The 26,508-nt window shown below is 37.7% G+C and overlaps 1 protein-coding gene across 3 annotated transcripts in view; it reads left to right on the forward strand.

Annotated features, from left to right (window-relative positions):
• MEIKIN (meiotic kinetochore factor) overlaps positions 1 to 26,508 on the forward strand; it is a 138,359-nt gene that overhangs the window by 2,520 nt on the left and 109,331 nt on the right. For all 3 annotated transcript variants that reach the window (XR_009495214.1, XR_009495215.1, XM_024995043.2), the window contains exons 2-5: positions 82 to 175; positions 590 to 677; positions 3,135 to 3,198; positions 19,958 to 20,095. Coding sequence is in view for 1 of the 3 variants with exons in the window: in XM_024995043.2 (XP_024850811.1) it covers positions 82 to 175; positions 590 to 677; positions 3,135 to 3,198; positions 19,958 to 20,095 (384 nt within the window). In the remaining 2 variants the exon portion in view is untranslated. The remainder of the gene's footprint in view (positions 1 to 81; positions 176 to 589; positions 678 to 3,134; positions 3,199 to 19,957; positions 20,096 to 26,508) is intronic.

Consider the following 26,508-nt stretch of genomic DNA (forward strand, 5'->3'; position numbering starts at 1 on the left):
GGCCTCAACCCCAGGGTTCCCCCAAAGCCTGCAGGCAGGCCTCTGGGGCTTTTATCCTGAAACGTGTCACCCTATCTGTAGGCCTGAAAAGAAATGGCAAAACGCGTGGTTTGCAGAGAATCGCGGAAAAATCTGAGCGGAGTGGTCAGGGAGGTGACAGCTCTCGGCCACCGAGGTGTGTATACACAAGTAACAGCCCCATGCCTCTGGCCACCTCAAAATTTCAGTCCTGATTTGATCCTAATAACCTCTCATTCTAAGAGTCAATGAAGAAGAAGAGTCAGTGAAAGAAATAATGTGTTCTGATTTAGCTCTTCTCAGAACACAGAACTGGGAATTTGACTTAGGAAAGAGAGATATTTTGTTTTAAAGAAGGAAATTTGGCCAAGTTGCCTAAAGGCAAATGCGATATAATCTCCAGGAAAGCATTCCCGGCGTATTGTGTGTTGATACAATTCACACACTATGTTCTGGTGGCTAATGATGACCCCCATAGAGCCTTTCAGATTCTAAACAGTGTTAACAGAGATCTGGAGTGTGGAGAGCCAAGTCCAGACACTACAAACTAATTGTGTTGTTTGTTTGTTAGCACTGAGTTAAAAGCTACAGGAGAGAAAAACCTGCATGAAAATAGCACTAGTGAAGAGACCCAGGATGAGAAGATTGCTCTATTGAGTGTACGTATGTTTCTCCTCTGGTCCTTGGATAAACTTAGTGTAGAGACTAGTGGTACCTAATGTACCTCTGAAAGAAAGTATAATATGATCTTTGTTCAATAGAGACTACATAACTTTCCAGTGTTTTTATACATACTGATGCTGTGGCTTTAGATAGGGCCTTGAATTTCTGATTCTGATAGACTCATAGCCATGCATTTTTTTCTTTCCTTTGTCAAAGATTTAAGAAATATTCCTTACTGGCTAATTTTCTGTGTGACAAATATTAAGTGCTTCTTCGTAATTCTGCTATGTTTGGTAGCACACATTTGGAAGCCATTTTCATGTTTTCTCATTTGACTTACGTTAACAATTAGAAACAGAGGATTCATTATCATTAGAATATTATACAACTTCCTGATCTAATGTACTTAATGTGGATTCTGTAAAATATTTTACAGATGTATAACAATAGTTTGGGCTTCCCTGGTGGTTCATATGGTAAAGAATCTGCCTGCAATGCAGGAGACCTGGCATTGATCCCTGGGTGGGGAAGATCCCCTGGAGAAGGAAATGGCTACACACTCTAGTGTTCTTGCCTGGAGCAATAGTTTGGAGAAACTCAGATTTTAAAAATTGCTTGTGACTCATATGACATTGGAGAAGGCAATGGCAACCCACTCCAGTACTCTTGCCTGGCAAATCCCATGGACGGAGGAGCCTGGTAGGCTGCAGTCCATGGGGTCTCTAGGAGTCGGACACGACTGAGTGACTTCACTTTCCCTTTTCACTTTCATGCATTGGAGAAGGAAATAGCAACCCACTCCAGGGTTCTTGCCTGGAGAATCCCAGGGATGGGGGAGCCTGGTGGGCTGCCATCTACGGGGTCGCACAGAGTCGGACACGACTGAAGTGACTTAGCAACAGCAGCAGCAGCAGCAGCATATGACATTAGCATTAAATTTGATAGTCACAGTCCAGCTTTTTAGCTTGCATATTTCTCTATGACAAGTTTTTTTGGGGAGGGCAACTTTGACAAAATACATTTCCCCAGATTTTAGCGGTGTTAAGTATCCCTAACAGATGATTCAAGATGTGCAAAAAGAATATTTAAGCAGTTCCTTTCAATTTTTGTATTTTCCTTCCATTTATTTTTTCCTGTGCCTTTAAAAACGTTTTTTTTTTTTTTTTTACAAATTATTGTATAAATTCCTCTAACATTAAATAATCTTCAAAAATATGATTTTTAGTGTCTGCTTAGTGCTTTGTCATATATAGGCATATTTTAATTTCTATGACTATTTTTTGTGGTTGAGAGGTTGAGATTGTTTCCAAGGTTTTGCTGTTTTAGATATCAGTAGATATCCTACCACAGAAATTGTTTTTATATACCTCAAATTGTTATCCTAAGATAAATATGTTGCAATGGGTCAAGGGTTGGATTATGTTTAAAGTTTTTATTTTATTTATTTCATTCTGTCCAGTTGGCACCATCTTATCTGAAACTTAAAAATATAGACATAGATAAAGATATATAGATATATTTGATAGATGAAAAGTAGCATGTTGTTTACTTTCCATTTCTTTGAATGCTAGTAAAGTTGATACTTTTTCTCATTTTATTGGCCGTTTGTGTAACTTTGTGAAATACTTATTTATTGAAGATAGTTGTACTTTACACACATATGTAACAAATATTTCCACATTTGTTTGTTTGCCTTTTATTTTACTTTTGGTATTTTAGATTTATTTATCAATCGTTTTCTTTTTATTTATTTTGCTTTAGTATTTAGAGGGGAAAAAATTCCTTCTTGCCTAGGGGATCAGAAAAATATTCATCTTTATCTTCTTGTTGCTGGTTTATCAGGGACTTCCCTTCCCTGGCAGCTCAGCTGGTAAAGAATCTGCCTGTAGTGCAGGGGACCCCAGTTGGATTTCTGGGTCAGGAAGATCCACTGGAGAAGGGCTAGGCTGCCCACTTAAGTATTCTTGAGCTTCCCTGGTGGTTCAGACAGTAAAGAATCCTCCTGCAATATGGGAGACCTGGGTTCTATCCCTGGGTGGGGAAGATCCCCTGAAGGGAAAGTCTACCCACTCCAGTATTCTGGTCTGGAGGATTCCATGGACTATATAAGTCCATGGGGTCACAAAGAGTTGGACATGACTGAGTGACTTTGACTTTCGTAACTGAGTGACTTTCATTTTCACTTTGCTGGCTTATCCCACAATAGTTATTGACTAGTATATTTTTTGACACCCTAGATATGTCCACAGTATTATATTTTAAGATTTAATATTATATATCAGATTACATCTATATCAATAAGCTGAAAAATGTTTTAAATATGAAAGTGATACACAAAGTTAACATTAGTTTTACATTTTTAAAATAACCAAATAAATGTTTTTATAATATTATAATATAAAAATATTCCATCTCATAATTTGTGCTATATGTTTAATTCTTATTTCACATAGGAGTCAGTGACAGATGATCTCCAGGCTGATAGTAGTAATTCATCAAATAGTAAACAAGTAACAGGTAAGACTGGCAATGTGAACTCCTTCAACTTACTTTCTTACAAACATAAACATCCATTTGTATCTGTCTTATCTTCCCATCTCAGTAGAAAAGATGTCTTTCTCCTGGTCCAAGTTGAATCCTTCTGCCTGTGCTCTGGACTTCATCCTCAAAGCCTTCAAACACAATTGTGATAAGTGTTACAAAAGTGAGGTAGACTTGACTGTAACTGAATTTAGTTGAAGAGATTAGGGAAGGCTTCCATGAGGGAGTGGTAATCTACTTGAGATCTGAAGAAAAGTAGAGCTTAACTATACAGAAAGATGAATAAAGAGACATCCAGGCAGAGGGAACAGAGGAGGAAATGTGATAATAAGATAAGGTTGGACAGACGAGACCTTCCATAGCCTTGCAGGCCATGCCAAAGATATTTATCTTTGGAGCAGCAGGAAGCTGCTGAAGTCTTTTAAATAGGGAATAATATGATCATATTAGTTACAGTATGGGAAGAAGCAGAGTGGATGTAAATAGGCATCTTTTGGGACTGCAGTAGTAAAGGGGAGGAATGATGGCACTGGAAATGGAAAGAAGTGGATATACGTATGGTTATTGTAGGAGATGAAATTGACAGAATTTACAGATGAAGTTTGAAGATGGAGGTGTCAAAGGTGACATGTGTTTCTGGTTTGCATAACTGAGTGTAAGGTGGTGCTGCCATTCACTGAAAAAAATCTTGTTTGAGGGAAAAATCATAAATTCTCTCTTTAATATATTAAGTAATGGGTGCCTTTAAGATGACTAGTAATTCAAATAGGGAGTTGAATATGGAGGGCTGCTGATAGAATTTTGGTGTAATTGAACTTATTTTTGAAAACAAAGAAGGATGTCATTACTACACTAAGCCTGAGGAATTCTTAAAGACAGATGAGATCGGACTGATAAATATATGAAGAGCAGAGAAAAAACACTGAAGAGGTAAGAGTAGCTCTGGAGATACACTTAACTCAAAACACTTGGTCAATAAATGTGAAATACTATAATAGATGGGACCCTGAAGGAGTTGTCAAGACGATGGATTAAGCACTACATTTAGGCAGTGTATGACCTGGCCCCCTACTCATCCCTTTCTTACATTGGAACACTGGCAACTTAGTGCTTGCTGCCAGGTCAGAACCCTAGGAATTACTGCCTAGCAAAGTGAACTAAGACTTCATTTTGGCTCCTTAGGATCAATGTTGGAGCCGGAGAGAGAAGCAGAAGAGTCTGAAGTAACTCCAGATTGCCATACGGATAGCAAAGGGACAGAAAAGTTAAAAAATATAGATTATGCTATACTTGTTAATCCCAGGGAAAAGATACATAATGGCTCTCTGAAATGGGAATTCTGATATAGGAGACTTCCAGTGTGGATACTAACCAAATAGGGCAGTGCCCCCATGTAACCTAGGGCTTCCTAGGTGGCTCAGTGGTAAAGAACCTGCCAGCCAATTCAGGAGATGTGGGTTTGATCCCTGGGTAGAGAAGATCCCTTGGAGGAGGAAATGGCAACCTACTCCAGTATTCTTGTCTAGAAAATCCAATGAACAGAGGAGCCTGGTGGGCTACAGTCTATAGGGTCACAAAGAATCAGACACAGCTTAGCAACTGAGCTTGCATGCACTCCCGTGTAGCCTACAATCCCCAGAAAATACAGGAGAACATCCCCACTCAGAACATAAGTCCCCAGAATATCTCATCACTCTTCTAAAATCTCCAGAGGTAGGTTGTTTTTTCAGAATTTATATTCTCTGCCATATAAACAGAAATTCTCAAATACACATATGAACAGACAATCGAAAACAGTCAAATCTTTGAAGAATACCAATGCCATGGAAGAGAGATCACAAATGCACCAAACAAAAGAATCAAAACCTGAAGGGATGATAGTAAACTTTAAATAACTCTTTAGAGACAAGAGGTAATTGAATCCATAATGTAATCAGCTGCTATAAAAAATTATAGTCCCTGGAAACTAAAAATATAAAATTTTAAAACAATAAATCAACCTAATGTATTCAGCTGAAAATCAAATTAGCTAGGTAGAAAATACAGGAATTTTCTTAAAATATAGTGTAAAAGAACATGGAAGATGCTTAACAAACACTTTTCCCTCCTTCTTCCTTATTTGCCTAGTAACTTCCGCTACTTCTTCAAATACAGATTCAGGTGCCATCTCTTTTGGAAGCCTCTCCTGACTGCTCTTCTCTCTTTCTAGATGAGTTGTTCTTTCCTGGTAGTTCCATGGCACTGTCACAGGACTCGAAACAACAGTATAATATTTGTTCATCTAGGCCCTAAAGCTGTTAAGAATAAGCACTGCCTTTTATCTTCCTATTCCATGCTTGAGACATAATATAATTTTAAATGCTTGTTGAATGAGTTTTCTACTCTATTTAGAGGGAATAAACAATTTTATCATAATCAATATTTTAAGAAATTATAGTTTAGATATATGATAAATGTCCTTGGTTAGTAGCTTTATCAAGTTGATGTGTGAAAAGTATGAGAAAATAGAAGATAGACTGTCTCTAATTAACAAACTAGCTGTATCTGAGTTTGTTTGATATTTGATTGATATTTGAAACCTAGAATACGTTATACTACAATAAAATATAAATGGTTAGGTTTTGAGCAACCCACAGAATTCTATTTAACATATAATTGTTTTAATTCTGTCTTGGAATCTAGAAAATTTGCAACATGATTAAAATTAACTCAGGATTTCATATTTAATCTGGAGGATTGACCAGATTTAGTTATTCCTTCTGAAAACACTAAAATATCAATAAAGGCATAAAAACGGCATAAGGCCATAATGTAGACAAAAAGAGAAGAAACCTTAGCTGATAAGAGATAATCAACAAAAGTTTGGAATCTGCAATGTAAATGAATTAAGTTGAATCGGACACGACTGAGCGACTGAACTGAACTGAATGTAAAAAAAAGGCTGAAACTAGGACAAACCATGAAGTGAAATGACACAGGCTGAAGTTCAGGAATTAGAGACATCACATATCCCACGTATTTGTGAAGGAATAGGTTGAGATAATGTTGAAAATAGGATTTTGGAAATCTTTAAAAGTAGCAGTTAGATACTATGATCCCTCCCCCAAGACGATGTAGCCAGGCAGCTACTCTTATTCCCACCATGGCTGTCCAGAGACACTGAAGCAAAGGGATGCTCAGTACTGCTGAGGGCAGGGGTGCTATACTGAAAACTAGCAGTGAGGTGTGGGAGGAGGAGGGAAGGGAATTAAGTAAAGTCTGTTCATTTACCTCAGACTCAGGAAAATACACCCCAGTTAAAAGCCTAGAGGGTTCCCCTCTTGGAAACTTCTCTGACCAGGAGAAGACCTATATTCTGGCAGTAATGACCTGGTTCCTGTCCAAGTACCCTTCAGTAAAGCCCATACTGCTTCCTAAACCTCACTTATGAATCCAGTTTCCAGCCGCTCTTTAGTGCCTCATTCTTAAACATTTAAGAATTACCAGACATTTAAGGAATTATACAAATTTAGTATGTATAAAATAAAAGTTAGATACCAAATAAAAAGAAACTTGAAGAACACAGACAATGCAAGAAAAAAACCTTTTAAGTCATATTTTCATTATTATCCTCAGTGTGATGAAGAAACATGTCTGTGAAACGAGTGTAGGCTACAAAAAAAAGGAGCATTCAGGGAACAAAAAGAATTCTTAAAAATATGAAATCAGGAATAAAACTTTCTATGAAGGATTGGATGATCAATTTAAGGAAATACTCCAAAAGTTGAACAGATGTTAAAGAGAAGATAAAAGAAATAGTGATGACACAACTCTGTGAGTAAACTAAAGCCCACCAGACTGTATCCTTTAAAAGATTGGGATTTATGGAATATGAATTGTATTTCAATAAAGCTGCTATTTTAAAAAGAAAAATTATAACCTGAGTCCAGGCATTCTAATATCTGAAAAACAGTAGTTCCAGATATTATAAAGCAAATAGGAATGGAATTATTAAGCACATGAAACTAGAAATTTTTTTAGAATTCAAAGTGATCATGAGTATACATATTTTTCATTTTTATTTTTTAATATAAATTTATCTACTTTAATTGGAGGCTAATACTTTACAATATTGTATTGGTTTTGCCATACATTGACATGAATCCACCATGGGTGTACATGTGTTCCCCATCCTGAACCCTCCTCCCACCTCCCTCCCCATCCCATCCCTCTGGGTCATCCCAGTGCACCAGCCCTGAGCATCCTGTATCATGCATCAAACCTGGACTGGTGATTCGTTTCACATATGATAATATACATGTTTCAATGCCATTCTCTCAAATCATCCCATCCTTGCCCTCTCCCACAGAGTCCAAAAGACTGTTCTATACATCTGTGTCTCTTTTGCTGTCTTGCATACAGGGTTATCACTACCATCTTTCTAAATTCCATATATACGCGTTATTATACTGTATTGGTGTTTTTCTTTCTGGCTTACTTCACTCTGCATAATAGGCTCCAGTTTTATCCACCTCATTAGAACTGATTCAAATGTATTCTTTTTAATGGCTGAGTAATACTCCATTGTGTATATGTACCACTGCTTTCTTATCCATTCATCTGCTGATGGACATTTAGGTTGCTTCCATGTCCTGGCTATTATAAACAGTGCTGTGATGAACATTGGGATACACGTGTCTCTTTCAATTCTGGTTTCCTCAGTGTGTATGCCCAGCAGTGGGATTGCTGGGTCGTATGGCAGTTCTATTTCCAGATTTTTAAGGAATCTCCACACTGTTCTCCATAGTGGCTGTACTAGTTTGCATTCCCACCAACAGTGTAAGAGGGTTCCCTTTTCTCCGCACCCTCTCCAGCATTTATTGCTTGTAGACTTTTGGATCGCAGCCATTCTGACTGGCATGAAATGGTACCTCATTGTGGTTTTGATTTGCATTTCTCTGATAATGAGTGATGTTGAGCATCTTTTCATGTGTTTGTTAGCCATCTGTATGTCTTCTTTGGAGAAATGTCTGTTTAGTTTTTTGGCCCATTTTTTGATTGGGTCATTTATTTTTCTGGAATTGAGCTGCAGGAGTTGCTTGTATATTTTTGGGATTAATTCTTTGTCAGTTGCTTCATTTGCTATTATTTTCTCCGATTCTGAAGGCTGCCTTTTCACCTTGCTTATAGTTTCCTATGTTGTGCAGAAGCTTTTAATTAGGTCCCATTTATTTATTTTTGCTTTTATTTCCAATATTCTGGGAGATGGGTCACAGAGGATCCTGCTATGATGTATGTCATAGAGTGTTTTGCCTATGTTCTCCTCTAGGAATTTTATAGTTTCTGGTCTTACATTTAGATCTGGTCTTATGTTTAATCCATTTTGAGTTTACTTTTGTGTATGGTGTTAGAAAGTGTTCTAGTTTCATTCTTTTACAAGTGGTTGACCACTTTTCCCAGCACCACTTATTAAAAAGATTCTCTTTTCTCCATTGTATATTCTTGCCTCCTTTGTCAAAGATAAGATGTCCATAGGTGCATGGATTTATCTCTGGGCTTTCTATTTTGTTCCACTGATCTATATTTCTGTCTTTGTGCCAGTACCATACTGTCTTGATGACTGTGGCTTTGTAGTAGAGCCTGAAGTCAGGCAGGTTGATTCCTCCAGTTCCATTCTTCTTTCTCAAGATTGCTTTGGCTATTCGAGGTTTTTTGTATTTCCATACAAATTGTGAAATTATTTGTTCTACCTCTGTGAAAAATACCGCTGGTAGCTTGATAGGGATTACACTGAATCTGTAGATTGCATTGGGTAGTATACTTATTTTCACTATATTGATTCTTCTGATCCATGAACACAGTATATTTCTCCATCTATTAGTGTCCTCTTTGATTTCTTTCACCAGTGTTTTATAATTTTCTATATATAGGTCTTCTGTTTCTTTGGGTAGATATATTCCCAAGTATTTTATTCTTTTGTTGCAATGGTGAATGAAATTGTTTCCTTAATTTCTCTTTCTATTTTCTCATTATTAGTGTCTAGGAATGCAAGGGATTTCTGTGTGTTGATTTTATATGCTGCAACTTTACTATATTCATTGATTAGCTCTAGTAATTTTCTTGTGGAGTCTTTAGGGTTTTCTATGTACAGGATCATGTCATCTGCAAACAGTGAGAGTTTTATTTCTTCTTTTCCAATTTGGATTCCTTTTATTTCTTTTTCTGCTCTGATTGCTGTGGCCAAAACTTCCAAAACTATGTTGAATAGTAGTGGTGAGAGTGGGCACCCTTGTCTTGTTCCTAACTTTAGGGGAAATGCTTTCAATTTTTCACCATTGAGGATAATGTTTGCTGTGGATTTGTCATATATAGCTTTTATTATGTTGAGGTATGTTCCTCCTAGTCCTGCTTTCTGGAGGGTTTTTATCATAAATGGATGTTGAATTTTGTCAAAGGCTTTCTCTGCATCTGTTGATATAATCATATGGTTTTTATTTTTCAGTTGTTAATATGGTGTACTACATTGATTGATTTGTGGATATTAAAGAATCCTTGCATCCCTGAGATAAAGCCCACTTGGTCATGGTGTATGATCTTTTTAATGTGTTGTTGGATTCTGTTTGCTAGAATTTTGTTAAGGATTTTTGCATCTATGTTCATCAGTGACATTGCTCTGTAGTTTTCTTTTTTTTGTGGCATCTTTGTCAGGTTTTGGTATTAGGGTGATGGTGGCCTCATAGAATGAGTTTGGAAGTTTACCTTCCTCTGCAATTTTCTGGAAGAGTTTGAGTAGGAATTTAGCTCTTCCTAAATTTTTGGTAGAATTCAGCTGTGAATCCATCTGGTCCTGGGCTTTTAGAATTCAGCTGTGAAGCCATATGGTCCTGGGCTTTTGTTTGCTGGAAGATTTCTGATTACAGTTTCAATTTCCATGCTTATGATGTGTCTGTTAAGATTTTCTATTTCTTCCTGGTTCAGTTTTGGAAAGTTGTACTTTTGTAGGAATTTGTCCATTTCTTCCAAGTTGTCCATTTTACTGGCCTATAGTTGCTGATAGTAGTCTCTTATGATCCTTTGTATTTCTGTGTTGTCTGTTATGATGTCTCCATTTTCATTATTAATTTTATTGATTTGGTTTTTCTCCCTTTGTTTCCTGATGAGTCTGGCTAATGGTTTGTCAAGTTTATTTATCTTCTCAAAGAAGCAGCTTTTGGCTTTGTTGATTTTTGCTATGATCTCTTTTGTGTGTCTTGCATTTATTTCTGCCTTAATTTTTCAGATTTCTTTCTTTCTACTAACCCTGGGGTTTTTCATTTCTTCCTTTTCTAATTGCTTTAGGTGTAGAGTTAGGTTATTTATTTGACTTTTTTCTTATTTCTTCAGGTATGCCTATATTGCTGTGAACCATTCCCTTAGCACTGCTTTTACAGTGTCCCACAGGTTTTGGGTTGTTGTGTTTTCATTTTCATTCTTTTCTATGCATATTTTGATTTCTTTTATTATTTCTTCTGTGATTTGTTGGTTATTCAGCAGCGTGTTGTTCAGCCTCCATATGTTGGAATTTTTAATAGTTTTTCTCCTGTAATTGTGATCTAATCTTACTGCATTGTGGTCAGAAAAGATGCTTGGAATAATTTCAATTTTTTTGAATTTACCAAGGCTAGATTTATGACCCAGGATATGATCTATGCTGGAGAAGGTTCCTTGTGCGCTTGATAAAAAGGTGAAATTCATTGTTTTGGGGTGAAATATCCTATAGATATCAGTTAGGTCTAACTGGTCTGTCGTATCATTTAAAGTTTGTGTTTCCTTGCTAATTTTCTGTTTAGTTGATCTATCCATAGGTGTGAGTGGGGTATTAATGTCTCCCACTATTATTGTGTTATTGTTAATTTCCCCTTTCATACTTGTTAGCATTTGTCTTATATATTGCAGTGCTCCTATGTTGGGTGCATATGTATTTATAATTGTTATATCTTCTTCTTGGATTGATCCTTTGATCATTATGTAGTATCCTTCTTTGTCTCTTTTCACAGACTTTGTTTTAAAGTCTATTTCATCTGATATGAGTATTGCTACTCCTCCTTTCTTTTGGTCTCTATTTGCATGGAATATCTTTTTCCAGCCCTTCACTTTCAGTCTGAATGTGTCCCTTGTTTTGAGGTGGGTCTCTTGTAGACAACATATATAGGGGTCTTGTTTTTGTATCCATTCAGCCAGTTTTTGTCTTTTGGTTGGGGCATTCAACCCATTTACATTTGCGGTAATTATTGATAAGTATGACATCACTGACTCAATGGACATGAGTTTGAGTGAACTCCGGGAGATGGTGATGGACAGGGAGGCCTAGTGTGCTGCAATTCATGGGGTCGCAAAGAGTCAGACACAACTGAGTGACTGAACTGAACTGAACTGATGATCCCGTTGCCATTTACTTTATTGTTTTGGGTTCGAGTTTATACACCCTTTCTGTGTTTCCTGTCTAAGGAAGATCCTTTATCATTTGTTGGAGAGCTGGTCTGGTGGTACTGAATTCTCTCAGCTTTTGCTTGTCTGTAACGCTTTTGATTACTCCTTCATATTTGAATGAGATCCTTGCTGGGTACAGTAATCTGGGCTGTAGGTTATTTTCTTTTATCACTTTAAGTATGTCCTGCCATTCCCTCCTGGCCTGAAGAGTTTCTATCGAAAGGTCAGCTGTTATCCTTATGGGAATCCCCTTGTGTGTTATTTGTTGTTTTTCCCTTGCTGCTTTTAATATTTGTTCTTTGTGTTTGATCTTTGTTCATTTGATTAATATGTGTCTTGGGGTGTTTCGCCTTGGGTTTATCCTGTTTGGGACTCTCTGGGTTTCTTGGATTTGGGTGATTATTTCCTTCCTCATTTTAGGGAAGTTTTCAACTATTATCTCCTCAAGTATTTTCTCATGGTCTTTCTTTTGTCTTCTTCTGGGACTCCTATGATTTGAATGCTGAGGCATTTACCATTGTCCCAGAGATTGTTAACATTGCCTCAGAGAGTCTCTGAGATTGTCCTCATTTCTTTTAATTCGTTTTTGTTTTTTCCTCTCTGTTTCATTTATTTCTACCATTCTATCTTCTACCTAATTTATCCTATCTTCTGCTCCGTTATTCTACTGTTGGTTCCCTCCAGAGTGTTTTTTATCTCAATTATTGCATTATTCATTATATATTGATCATTTTTTATTTCTTCTAGGTCCTTGTTAAACCTTTCTTGCATCTTCTTGATCCTTGTCTCCAGGCTATTTATCTGTAACTCCATTTTGTTTTCAAGATATTGGATCATTTTCATTATCATTATTTGGAATTCTTTATCAGGTAGATTCCCTATCTCTTCCTCTTTTGTTTGGTTTGGTGGGCATTTATCCTGTTCCTTTACCTGCTGAGTATTTCTCTGCCTTTTCATCTTGTTTATATTGCTGTGTTTGGGGTGGCCTTTCTGTATTCTGGCAGTTTGTGGAGTTCTCTTTATTGTGGAGTTTCCTTGCTGTGGGAGTGGTTGGACGGGTGGCTTGTCAAGGTTTCCTGCTTAGGGAAGCTTGTGTCAGTATTCTGGTGGGTGGAGCTGGGTTTCTTCTCTCTGGAGTGCAGTGAAGTGTCCAGTAATGAGTTATGAGATGTCAGTGAGTTTGGTGTGACTTTGGGCAGCCTGTATATTGAAGCTCAGGGCTGTGTTGCTGTGTTGCTGGAGAATTTGTGTGGTATGTCTTGCTCTGGAACTTGTTGCCCTTGGGTGGTGCTTGGTTTCAGTGTAGGTATGGAGGCGTTTTTGAGCTCCTATCGATTAATGTTCCCTGGAGTCAGGAGTTCTCTGGTGTTCTCAGGATTTGGATTTAAGCCTCCTGCCTCTGGTTTTCATTCTTATTCTTACAGTAGCCTCAAGACTTCTCCATCTATATACCACCGATGATAAAACATCTAGGTTAAAGATGAAAAGTTTCTCCGCAGTGAGGGACACCCAGAGAGGTTCACAGAGTTACATGGAGAAGAGAAGAAAAGATTGAGATATAGGTGACCAGGAGGAGAAGAGGGGGAATCAAAAGAGGAAAGAGCAAGCTAGCCAGTAATCACTTCTTTATGTGCTCTCCACAGTCTGGACTGCTCAGAGATGTTTACAGAGTTATAGAGAGAAGAGAAGATGGAGGAAGGAGACAGAGGTGGCCAGGAGGATAAAGAGGGGAACAAAAAGGAGAGAGACAGATCCAGCTAGTAGTCAGTTCCCTAAGTATTCTCCACAGTCCGGAACACACAAAGAGATTCACAGAGTCGGGCAGAGAAGAGAAAGGGGAGGGAGGAGATAGAGATGACCTGGTGGAGAAAAAGAAGAGTCCAAAGGAGAAGAGAGTAGTCAAGCCAGTGATCTCACTCCCAATTAATAATGGTACTGAAGACTGGGTTCTTAAAGGTACAAAATTGATCAGATCAGATCAGATCAGATCAGTCGCTCAGTCGTGTCTGACTCTTTGTGACCCCATGAATCGCAGCACGCCAGGCCTCCCTGTCCATCACCAACTCCCGGAATTCACTCAGACTCATGTCCATCAAGTCAGTGATGCCATCCAGCCATCTCATCCTCTGTCGTCCCCTTCTCCTCTTGCCCCCTATCCCTCCAAGCATCAGAGTCTTTTCCAATGAGTCAACTCTTTGCATGAGGTGGCCAAAGTACTGGAGTTTCAGCTTTAGCATCATTCCTTCCAAAGAAATCCCAGTGCTGATCTTCAGAATGGGCTGGTTGGATCTCCTTGCAGTCCAAGGGACTCTCAAGAGTCTTCTCCAACACACAGTTCAAAAGCATCAATTCTTTGGCACTCAGCCTTCTTCACAGTCCAACTCTCACATCCATACATGACCACAGGAAAAACCATAGCCTTGATTAGACAAACCTTTGTTGGCAAAGTAATATCTCTGCTTTTGAATATGCTATCTAGGCTGATCGTAACTTTCCTTCCAAGGAGTAAGCATCTTTTAATTTCATGGCTGCAGTCACCATCTGTAGTGATTTTGGAGCCCAGAAAAATAAAGTCTGACACTGTTTCCACTGTTTCCCCATCTATTTCCAGTGAAGTGATAGGACCGGATGCCATGATCTTCGTTTTCTGAATGTTGAGCTTTAAGCCAACTTTTTCACTCTCCACTTTCACCTTCATCAAGAGGCTTTTTAGTTCCTCTTCACTTTCTGCCATCAGGGTGGTGTCATCTGTATATCTGAGGTTATTGATATTTCTCCCAGCAATCTTGATTCCAGCTTGTATTTCTTCCAGTCCAGCATTTCTCATGATGTACTCTGCATATAAGTTAAATAAACAAGGTGACAATATACAGCCTTGACGTACTCCTTTTCCTATTTGGAACCAGTCTGTTGTTCCATGTCCAGTTCTAACTGTTGCTTCCTGACCTGCATACAAATATCTCAAGAGGCAGATCAGGTGGTCTGGTATTCCCATCTCTTTCAGAATTTTCCACAGTTTATTGTGATCCACACAGTCAAAGGCTTTGGCATAGTCAATAAAGCAGAACAAATAGCAAAAAGCAAAGTTTAAAAATCTAGAGTAGAGGTTGGATTCTCAAAAATACAATATTAAAGAAAAAAACAAAGTCACAAGAATTATAAAATATATGTATATGAATTGAGAAAGCAATGTCACCCCACTCCAGTACTCTCACCTGAAAAATCCATGGACGGAGGAGCTTGGTAGGCTGCAGTCCATGGAATCGCTAAGAGTTGGACACGACTGAGCGACTTTACTTTCACTTTTTACTTTCATGCATTGGAGAAGGAAATGGCAACCCACTCCAGTATTCTTGCCTGGAGAATCCCAGGGACGGCGGAGCCTGGTGGGCTGCCGTCTATGGGGTTGCACAGATTCGGACACGACTAAAGCGACTTAGCAGCAGCATATATATGAAGTTTGCTTTAAAATATAGGGTCTTTTTTTTTTTTTTGCAAAGTAATAGTAGGTTATAAAATTAAAGATGTAATAGAGGACTTAAAATTAAAAAATTATTAATTAAAAAATGATAATAGTAAAAATATATCTAGGACTTTCTCTGGTGTTATTGTGGACAATGTGGGGTCAGTTCATTTTCAGATAGTTCCTTGATCTGGCTTATACTTCTCAAGATCTATAGGCTCCTTCCTATGTAGTCGGTGCTAACTACAGGGTTTTAATCTATTGCACCTGTCATTTCCAAAGCGGTTCCCTCTGTTTGTTTTAGCTTCTTCTGTTTCTTGGTCTCTCCTGTGTCTAATTTCCACCCTGACACAAGGGCGCTGTGGTGGACACTTTCTTAGGCTCACTTGTTCAGTCGTGCTGTGGGGAGGGAAGACACTGTAAAAAATAACACTGGCATGTGCTCATAGTGAGTAGGCCACACAGGGTTTGCCCCTGCTCACGGCGTGTGTGCTTTCCCTGTCTACACTGCTCAGGCTCTAGGTTGCTCTGCCAGGAACTGTCTGAGGCCGGCCCTGGGTTGTATGCACTTCCCAGGTCTAAGCCACTCAGGTTCAGGCACTCGGGTATTCCACAAAGGCACAGACTTGGTTGGGCCTGCATTTTGTGCCCTCCCAGGTTCGAGCAGCTCAGGTGACCAGGAGCTTGGCGAGTACGGTCGCTTCAACTTATCACCTCCCCCGTCCCTGCCGCTTGGTGTTCTGGGTGTACATCGGCGCACCTTCTCAGGTGTGCCTTGTGTCTCTTCTGGGGAGCTGATCTCTGGCTGCAACCCTCCTGGCAGATGTCGACCATCCAGAACCCCAAGAAGTCTTGGTTAGCAATGAAGCCTGCTTGCAGTTTGGTAGATGATGCCTCTCTGGGGCCGTGATTACCCTCTTCCGGCTCTGGCTGCCCTCGCCTGCCTGTCTCCTGTGGGGGATGGGCCAATCCACAGCTGGCTAGCTCTGCTCAGTCCTTTGTTCTGTGAGCCGGCCTGGCGGTGTCTTAGGTTAGTGCTTTTTGCTACTTAGCTATCCCACAGTCTGGTTTGCTATCTCAAGTTAGTTCCCTCAGATTGCCCTTGGGGCATTCAGGCCTGGTTCTTACTCTAAGCAATGCAGCCCGCGCCTCCCTGTCCAGCCCCTGCTTGCTCATGGTGGATACGGGTGTCTGTGCTGCTTCTCTGCTGGGAGTTACCATTGGGCATGTAATCTGTGGGTTTTAATTATTAATTTTTTTCTCTCCCAGTTATGTTGCCCTCTGATGTTCCAAGGCTCATCACAGACTCGCCAGTGAGAGTGTTTCCTGGTGTTTGGAAACTTCTCTCTCTTTTAAGACTCCCTTCCTAGGACGGATCTCCGTCCTTACCTCTTTGTCTCTCTTTTTATCTTTTATATTTTTTCCTACCTCCTTTTGAAGACAATGGGCTGCTTTTCTGGGTGCCTGATGTCCTCTGCCAGCATTCAGAAGTTGTTTTGTGGAGTTTACTCAGCGTTCAAGTGTTCTTTTGATGAATTTGTCGGGGAGAAAGTGGTCTCCCCGTCCTATTCCTCTGCCATCTTCATGAGTATACATATTGAAAGAGCCCACCAACTGCCCATCACAATGAATGAAAAAGACCCATACCAAGACCCAATGTCATGTAATTTAAAAATCTTCAGGATAAAGAGAGAAATCCTTCAGTTTTTCAGAGGAAAAAAGATTACCTTTTGCAAATAAGCAATCAATAAGGTGAATAACATTGAACATATCAGAAGCAACTCTAGAGGCTAAAACATGGTGGAAAAGTGCACTTTTTCTGAAGAGAACTGATTTGCAGAGACAGGATAAATCCTCACCCAAAATTTGTTTTAAATTTCAAGATTAATGATGCCACTCACATACCAAGAGGGTGTGGAAAAGTTTATTACTGATATAATGAGGCCGCTTAGAGAGGAGACTGTCTTCCTGAACAGAACTGAAAATGGCTTGAGAGAGCAGGGAAAGGAAACTGGGTTGGGATGTTTAGGTGGTTAGAGTGGGGCTGGGATGAGGCTTTAACTTGCCATTGTTGCCAGAATATGGAACACCAGGGCTCATCAACTTGTACAGATATGGGACAGAAGGGGAACTTGGAACAGTGAGGTTTAAATCTGTCAAACACTAAAGACTGCATCAGTCTTTTTAATATACTGGCCTAGAATTCTGTACTTAGCTAAACAATCACTCAGATAGGAAGATAGTATAAAGAAATTTTCAAACAGGTCTTCTATGCACCTTTTCTCAGGAAATGAAGAAGCTATTCCAACAAAACCAGAAAGGAAATCAATAAGGAAGAAATCATTAAATCTGAAATCAAAGGCTCTAATACATGAAATATATAAAAGAATTTCTTAGGATCATGGTAAAGGGAAATCCCAGGAAGACACCTGTGCAGCATGTCTAGCAGACAATCAGTCCCAATTTGAGCAAGTGTATTTTTGAGATCTCCAGCAGCAGTACTTGAAAAAAAGGAAGGAAAGAAAAAGGAGGAGAAAAAGGAAGGGAAGAAGAGAGGAAGAAAAAAAAAAACTGATAGATAACCTGGCATTTTTAAAAAAAAATTATTGAGAGGAAATTTATACTTTTGCAAAAAGTTGAGATGAAATAGGTACTTAGAAAATGAATTGAAAATTAGGTAATCAATAACTCAAAAGAAAAATAAGAACTTGTAGCAAAAATTTAACATAAATGATAGAGCTCATAGTACATGGTTCAGCTGTAAATATATTTAAGCAATTATAATAACAGAATCATTGAATACATTTAATTTATAAATATAAGCATATAAAAACAATAGAGTTAATAGGGTTGAAAACAGTTGCTCATTATGATAGGGAGTTATGAGACAAGAGGTTGCAATTTTTTTTAAATTCCTTTAAGAGGTGGTAGTTTTTGATAAAAGCTTGTAGAAGTGACTTTTTAAAATGTATACTATAATTTGATATAAATGTAATTTAAAAATGCATTTACATTTCTTACTTGTGACACCAGGAGCAACCTTCTATTATTATAGTCAGGAACATTTGTTTATTCTTTTCTCTGCCAGGTTACCCAGGGGGTGAGTACAGGGCTTTCCTAGTTTCTGAGCCCAATTTGAGTTCTGGAGTTTGGTGGAAGGATTTTCTCTCCTGAGAGTGGTATTCATAGAATTTTGAGAGGTAGAAGGCACGAGAGATGCGGCAACCAAGAATGAGAAGGATGAAGACAATGAGAAAAGTAGCAAGGACAGGGAAGGACACTCTGGGACAGCTGAAGTATGGGAAGAGAAACATACTCAGAGGAATAGCCTGACTCTGACATCTGAAGAGGGGAAGAAGAATGGTAGCTTGAGTCAGTCAATTTAAGTGGTGCACTGGTGGCTGGAGGAGGAGGGCACATTGGGAGCAGTTGTCAACATTAAGGAGAGGGTTGGAGTGAAAGAAAAAGATGTGGTGAGATCAAAGTGGGAAGGATAAAGAGTTAGTAGTCTCGGGTAGGTAATGAATGAGCAGAGATAGGTATAAGTCAGCTCCAGGGCAGAAGATAATGGGTTTTAGGAGTCATGCTCTCCTTTCATCCCTTATCCCACACTCCACCAGTTTCTGTTAGTGTTGACCTCTGTTTTATCATGTTAGGAATGTTTCATAAATGCTGACTGTCTATAGTAGAGTATATTTTCTCTTTTCTTACTACACTTTCTGGTTCTTCAAGTAAATACTAAGGTCTGTCCCTGTCATTTATTAGAAAGATTTTCATTCTAGTCTACTCTCACAGGGATGACTTTAAGACTTCTGAATTAGAGAGATTTTCTGTTCATATATTTCCCCCAATTTCCTATTGAGATGTTTGTTTTCTTATTATTGAATTTTTGGAGTTCTTTATATTTTGGATTCCAGTCCATTTACAAATGTTTTCTCTTACCCTGTGGCTTGTCTCTTTGAAATAGAAGGTTTGAACTTTGATGAAGCCCAATTTATCACTGCTTTTGTTTTATGAATCATTCTTTAATTGTTACATTAAAAAAATTGTTACCTAACTCAGTGTCATGAAGATTTTATCCTGTTTTTTGTAGAAGTTTTGTAGTTTTAGGATTTGCATTTAGACTCACGATGCATTTATAGTTAATTTTTTATATGATGGAAGATATGAGTGCAAGTTATTTTGTTTTGCTTTTGCATGTGGATATACAGTTGTTCCAACATAATTTGTTTGAAAGAATATCCCTTCTCCATTGAATTGCCTTTGCATCTTGGTCAAAAATAAGTTGCTCTTATGCATGTAAGTCTATTTCTGGACTCTGTTCAGTTCCTTTGATCTATGTTCCCTTGAATCTATGTTTATGCTCATTGTTTTTTAAATGGAATAACTAGAATCATCCTTTCTTCTTTTCAGCTAGTCAGCTTACAGTTAATGGGTTACTTATATATAAAACTTGCACTTGAAAAATTAGGTATACATTTTATTTATTTATATTTATTATTAAGGTATACTTGATAAAATTTGTATTTTTGAGTCAAGAATTATAACTGAACCAAAGTAGGGAAGGAATAAATGTATAAAACTTTGAAAAACAATGGAAGGGGTTTATATTGCATTTTCTTCATATCAAAAATAGACCTTTTCTAAGATTGAAATTCAAGTACAATTTAAGATTGTATACAATCGCATGCCATTTCAGTTTTATGTGTAATTTTACATTACTAGTATAGAACTGCATGTATATTTGTACAAGTTTAAGTTCTTAGGATTTTAAATCTGTTTACTGTTGAAACATTTTACTCTTTTTGCTTGTTTATTCTATAGGACTAAGTTTGCAGCATGATATTTCTGGCTCTCTTCTAAGTTATTCATTTACAGACTCTTCTACAGAATACAAGAGTTCCGAAGAGAATTTAAGTAGCTTCCCATCACCTGAGCTCTTCAGAGGATCAGATTATTTAGGTGAGAAAATTTCAACCTTAAGTTGCTCCTCCATAGAAACTGGTCCTTTGTCTACAAATTTTGCAATGAATAATGTTCCTTTTGAGAAGGTATACTTATCTTCCTCACCAAAACCTCTCTGCCCAGTATCCACTGTGTTCCACACTCAGTCACATAGGACTATAGATCAAAACCCCCCAGATCAGGAAAAGATGAAGAGATTAGCATTTACATGTAATACATATTATCCAGTTATTAATATTGAGCAACTTTATACCTAACATATGTATATTTGTTCTCTTGAACTATGGATTATCTTTTATTTCCTATACTTCTCTTACTTTTCAATAATTCAAAGGTTGACTGGACCATCTCCCTGCTTGAATTTTTTCTACAAATTATCAGTTATTTATGTTTGCCATATGTATAATTAACAGCTTTTGGTTAATGATGCAGATTGAACATATGCCTTCCTCCACAACTTTGTGCAATGGCAGAAAATGACTTTTTAAAAAAAGACACAAACACATAAGAGTAAAGAGAATGAGAAAGAATAAAGCATAAAGTTTGGAAAGCTAGATAGCAAATGGTCTGATAAAGTGGACTTAAAAAGCTGAATCCTGAATCAACAATGGGAATACCCCTGAAACAAGCTAGTTTGTACAATACTATACTATCCCAGAAAAGCTTTCAATGTGGCTTGTAAAATACTTGTAAAAAGCTGTGTCCAAAATACAAAAATTATGGTGACTTCTCCTTCTCCTTTCCTAGAAATTTATTCTTTGGGGTATTTTGAAACAGAGGGACCCTGAACTAAGCACTGTTAATAACAGGGATACCATGGTATTTTGAAATGTTGTCATTAACCTTGTCATAGCCTCATGGTGGGTGAAGTTTACTTTCTCACTCTTTGGCTTTGGGGTTGGCCATATGACTTTGGGCAACATGGATATCAGTTGCCCAGATATCAGAAGCAAACTTTTGATATGTGCATACATAATTGGTTTTGTCCCCCTATCCTTTTGCTATCATGAGGAAAATACAAATCTTCTTCCACTTATGATGGAAAAAACTCTTAAGCGGAACCATTGTGAGTCAGGGACCATATGCATATCCTAATTAGCTTCTACCTCTATTATTGAACTCCAGAATAAGAGATACAGAGCAGGATAGCCCTGGGCAGACTGCAGACTTCAGAGAGCTGCCCTAGTTGATTACCCAACCTATAGCCTGAAGTGGAGCTGCTTGAGTCAAATAGTAGACAGGTGTAAGAAAGAAATGCTTTCATTTCATGCCACTGAGATTTCAGTGTTATTTATTATATAGAAAAAGCCAACTGCTTCAGATACTGTCGTGAATGCAGAAAGGGGTAGTTAAATGCAAATGCATATTCCAAATTGTAGGACTGCTCACCCAATGCTTAGTCTCATCCTAACCCAATGGTCCATTTCTCTATTCAGCTTCTAGAATGCTAGCACCCAGAATTGAAACTTCCAGGCAGGAAAATGGAAGATTTTTTTCCTGAGAAATCTGAGCAACCCTAAAGAAAGTATCAAAAGATACTGACCTCAGTAGTACTTCAGTGAAACTGACAGGAACCCTACAGTGAAGTTGCCTATGTGGCCAGCCCCAGCTAAGCCATAGAGATCCCACTTAGCCATTTAGGGCCCCCTCTCAAATATGAGCAGAAGACAAGGACTACCAGACTTCTGATGAATTTTCTAACATAAAGCATAGAGGTCAAAACAGTGAAATATGGTAGTAAATCAGTAAGGTGTTGGAATAGTAAGCCTTAGACTTGCCTTTCCCCATGGACACACCAATTCAACAACAATACATGGACTAATTTGTGTCCATGTATTTCCCTTTGTGAGATTTCCCTTTGTGAGAAATCTCAAAACTAGTTGAGTGACTCCTGCACCCCCAGGCAAGCTTGAAACCAGTCACATCAAAGCAAATAGAAACATTCAAGACACCCTTTCATTATAATTCACATCTGCCATACAGCACCATACAATTGGCAGGAAACCTTCAGCTCCCAGATTTTCCCTAGGGAGGAAGGGAAAGGACTGAACCATGTGCCAAAAGCCCTCAATTATTTGGGGATAAGCAAAGAATGGACTACTGACTTGTCTGCCTCAGAGTGCTGGTGGGACCTGACATACTCTAGAAGTCTGATGAGTGCTGAAACAAAGATACCAGTTTATCCTAGCATGAGAACATTCACTAGATCCCGGCTTCTCTCTGGGAAGGGAAAGATTTGGACTGTGTTCAACATTCCAACATTTCTGGGGCTGCCCAAGGGACTAGCTTTTGTCTCATCTGTCTTAGAGCAGTGATAGGACTTGTTATATTCTAGATGCCTCATGGCCACTAAAAACAAAGACTCTGGTTTGAACTAGCAAGAAGGTTTGAGAAGATCCTGGTTGGAAAGATTGGTGAAGGTCATCTCCTGTATGAGGCCTACCTGTTTACAGACTGGGAAAGCTGGCTGTTTTATCTAATGTGCAGACACCAACACAAATGATTAAAGAGAAAGAAGAAGCAGGGAAACTGTCCAAAAACTGAGAATAAGATAAAGCTCCAGAAAGTGACTCTGATTAAATGGAAACATGTGAACTACCTGACAGAGAATTTTAAATGATTGTCATAAAGATGCACAGCAAATGTTCCTAAAGAACTCAGGAGAACAATGTATGGAAAAAGTGAGAATTTTAAGAGAGTTTTTAAAAAGAACCAAAAAGAAATGTTAGAGCTGAGAAAAACAATAAATGCACTAAGAAAAAAAAAAAAAAAAGTAAAAGATCAATCAGAAGAAAGGATCAGCAAATTCAAAAATAAGTCATTTGAAATTATCCAGTCACAGGAGCTAAAAGGAAAAAGAATATAAAAGAATGAAGAAAGTTTGAGACTTACAGAACACAAGAAAACAGATCAGTATATGCACTGTGAGAGTCCTAAAGGGAAAAGGGAAGTGCGGAGGGAGGGAGAGGGAAAGGGCCAGAAGGTTTCTTCACAGAAATGGTTGCTGAAAACTTCCTAAATCTGGAGAAGGAAGTGTACATCCAGACCTAGGAACCCCAACAAACCTCAGATAAGATGAACCAAAGAAATTCACATGGGGGCACATAGTCATACTGCCAAAAGTCAAAGAAAAAGTACTTTGAAAGCAGCAGTTTTAAAAGCGACTTGATATATACAGTGAGACCTCATTAGACTGTTTATGGATTTCTCAGCAGAAACCTTGCAGGCTAGAAGAGAGTGGAAGTAAATAGACAAAGTGCTGAAAGAAAGAAACATCTGACCAATAATACCGAAACCTGCAAAACTGTCCTTAAGAAATGAAGAGAAGATAAGTCCAAACAAACAAAAGCTGAAGGAGTTAATCATCACTAGCCCTGCCTTACAAGAAGTGCTAAAAGGAGTTCTTCAAGTTAGAACAAAGGACTCTAAACAGCTGTATGAAAGCATATGAGTACAAAACTCATTGGTAAGTATATAGACAAATGCACTGATACAGTAACAGTGACATATAAATCACTCTTAATTCTGGTATAAAAGTTAAAAGACAAGCATATTAAATATAATTATAAAAATATGTTAATGGATATACCATATGAAAGGTGGTAAATTATAACATCAGTACTGCAAAATGTGTTTGAGGGGTGAAGTAAAAGCATAGAGTTTTTGTTAAATTGTTATCAGTTTAAAGTAGACTGTTAAAACTGTTTTATGTAAGCCCCATGGTAACCACACACAAAAAGTACCTGTTGAAGATACATAAAAGAAAAATAGAAAGGAGTCAAAGCATATCAATGTAAAAGAATCAATGAAAGACAGAGGAGCATAGCAAGAGAGGGAAGAGGGGCAAAATAACTATAAAACAGAAAAGAGTTAACAAGATTATAATAGTAAATCCTCTTCTATCAATAATTCTCCTCTATGAAAAATATAAATGGGTTAAACCCAATCAAAAGACAAAGAGTGGCTGAATGGGTTGAAGAAATAATCCAACCGTATGTTATCTACAAAAGACTCACTTAAGATTTAAGGGCACACATAGACTGAAAGCAAATGGGTGGGGAAAGGCACTCCATGTAAATTGTGACCAAAAGAGAGCACAAGGGGCTATACTTATATCAGATAAAAATAGACTAAGTCAGAAACTTTTACAAGAGACAAGGAAGAATGTTGCATAATTATAAAAGGATCAATTCATCAAAAACACTCAACAGTTAGGAATAAATATCCACCCAACATCAAAGCACCTGACATAGAAGGTAAACACTGGCAGAACTGAGGGTAGGAATAGGCATACAGTCATAGTAGGAGACTTCAATACTCCTACTTTTAATAATGGATAGAACATCTGGACAGAAAATTAACATTAAACTGATTTTGAAGTATATTGCAAAGCTATAGTAAACATAACATTATAGTACTGGAATAAAGACAGAGATATAGACCAGTAGGACAGAATAGAGGGCCCAGAACTAAATCCATAAAGACATTTGCTCTTTAACAAGAGTGCCAAGAATACTCAATGTGGGAGAAATAGTCTCTTCAACAAATGATGTTGACAAAACTGGATAGCCATATACAAAAGAATGAAATTGGACCCTTACCTTATACAAAAAAGTCGGCTCAAAATATAGTAAGGACTTACATGTGAGACCAGAAACTATAAAACTCCTAGGAGAAACATAGGGGAAAAGCTTTATGACAATTGGTATTGGCAGTTATTTCTTGGATGTGACAACAAAACACAGGCAACAGAAGCAAAATTAGACAAGTAGGCCTAGATAAAACTGAAACGCTCCTGCACAGCACAAGAAACAACGAAGTGAATAACCTATAAACAACCTACAAAAAGGGAGAATATTTAGAAACCACATATCTGATAAGGGATTAATATCCAAAATATATCAGAAACTCCCACAATTCAATAGGAAAAATCCAAATAACTTGATTTTTAAAAATGACAAAGAACTTGAATAAACATATTCCCCTCAAAGAAGACAGTCACATGGCCAACAGGCATATGAAAAGATCACTAACCGTCAGGGAAATGCAAATCAAGATCATAGTGAGGTATCACCTCACAACTATTAGGATGGTTATTATTATTTTTTTAAAAGGTAAGTGTTGGCAATGATGTGGAGAAATTGGATTTCCTTTTGTATACTGTTGATAGGGATGTAAAATAGTGAAGCTGCAATGAAAGAGTATGGCAGTTACTCAAAAAATTTAAAATATATGTGGTCCAGCAATCCCACTTCTGGGTATTTATTCAAAATAATTACTGTCAGGATCTAGAAGAAATATTTGAACTCCCATGTGCATTGCAGACTTTTCACAATAGCCCAGTGACCATTGATGGATGAATAGATAAAGAAAATGTGGTATATGCATACAGTGGAATATTATTCAGCCTTTAAAAAGGATATCCTGTTATATGCAACACTATAGAAGAACTTTGAGGACATTATGGCAAGTGAAATAAGCCAGTCACGGGAAGAAATATACTGTATTATTCCACTTGTATGAGATAGCTAAAGTAGTTAGATTTATAGCAGTTGAGAGTAGAATGTTGGTTGCCAGGGCCCAAGGAGAAGGAAATGTGGGGAGTTGCTGATCAACAGGTAGAGTTTTAGTTATGCAAGATGAATAACAGGTTCTAGAGATGTGTTGCACGACATTGTGCCTATAGTTAACGATACTCTATTGTACTCTCAAATTTGAGGGTAGGTCTCACGTTAAGTGTTCCCACCACAGTAAAATTAAAAATAAGAGAAGAAACCAAACAGAAATAGGAATACAAGAAAGATACTGGGGGGAAAAGTTTTCCTTGAGATAAAAATATGTATATTGCATTCATTGAATAGGAACAGGATGCTGTTTAAAAAAAAAGGGAGTGAGAATATTCAGAGAATAAATTAAATGCAATAGCAGAATGGAAAACTCGGTAGAAGGATTAGAAAATAAATTGAGATTTCCCAGGGGAAAAAAAAAGTCAGGAGGGAAAAAAAGGAGAAAAAATATTAGTTAGAGAAGTAGTATATGAAATCTAACATCAAATAATAGGAGTCTCAGAAAAAGATAATGAAATAAACAGGAGGAAGAAAATTACCAAAGATATAACTCAAGAACAGTTTCTAGATCTAAGAAGTATGATTTCTGGGTTTAAAGGGCCGTACAGTGTCTAGCACAAGAGATGAAAAACACCAAGACAGAACAATATAAAATTTCAGAACATCAGAGAATGGAATAAATAGAATGGATTTATACAGTTTGGTAGGGTTTAGGATTAAATAGATGAAGAATACAGAGAAATCTAAACAAACAACTCTTTATTGGCTCCAGGAAAAACAAGAGGTGGTCACTGTATATATACCAACAGAGTTAAAGACAGCATTTTTATGACAATTTATCAT

The sequence above is a fragment of the Bos taurus genome, chromosome 7 (assembly GCF_002263795.3).
Source record: "Bos taurus isolate L1 Dominette 01449 registration number 42190680 breed Hereford chromosome 7, ARS-UCD2.0, whole genome shotgun sequence".
Classification (NCBI taxonomy): Eukaryota; Metazoa; Chordata; class Mammalia; order Artiodactyla; family Bovidae; genus Bos; species Bos taurus.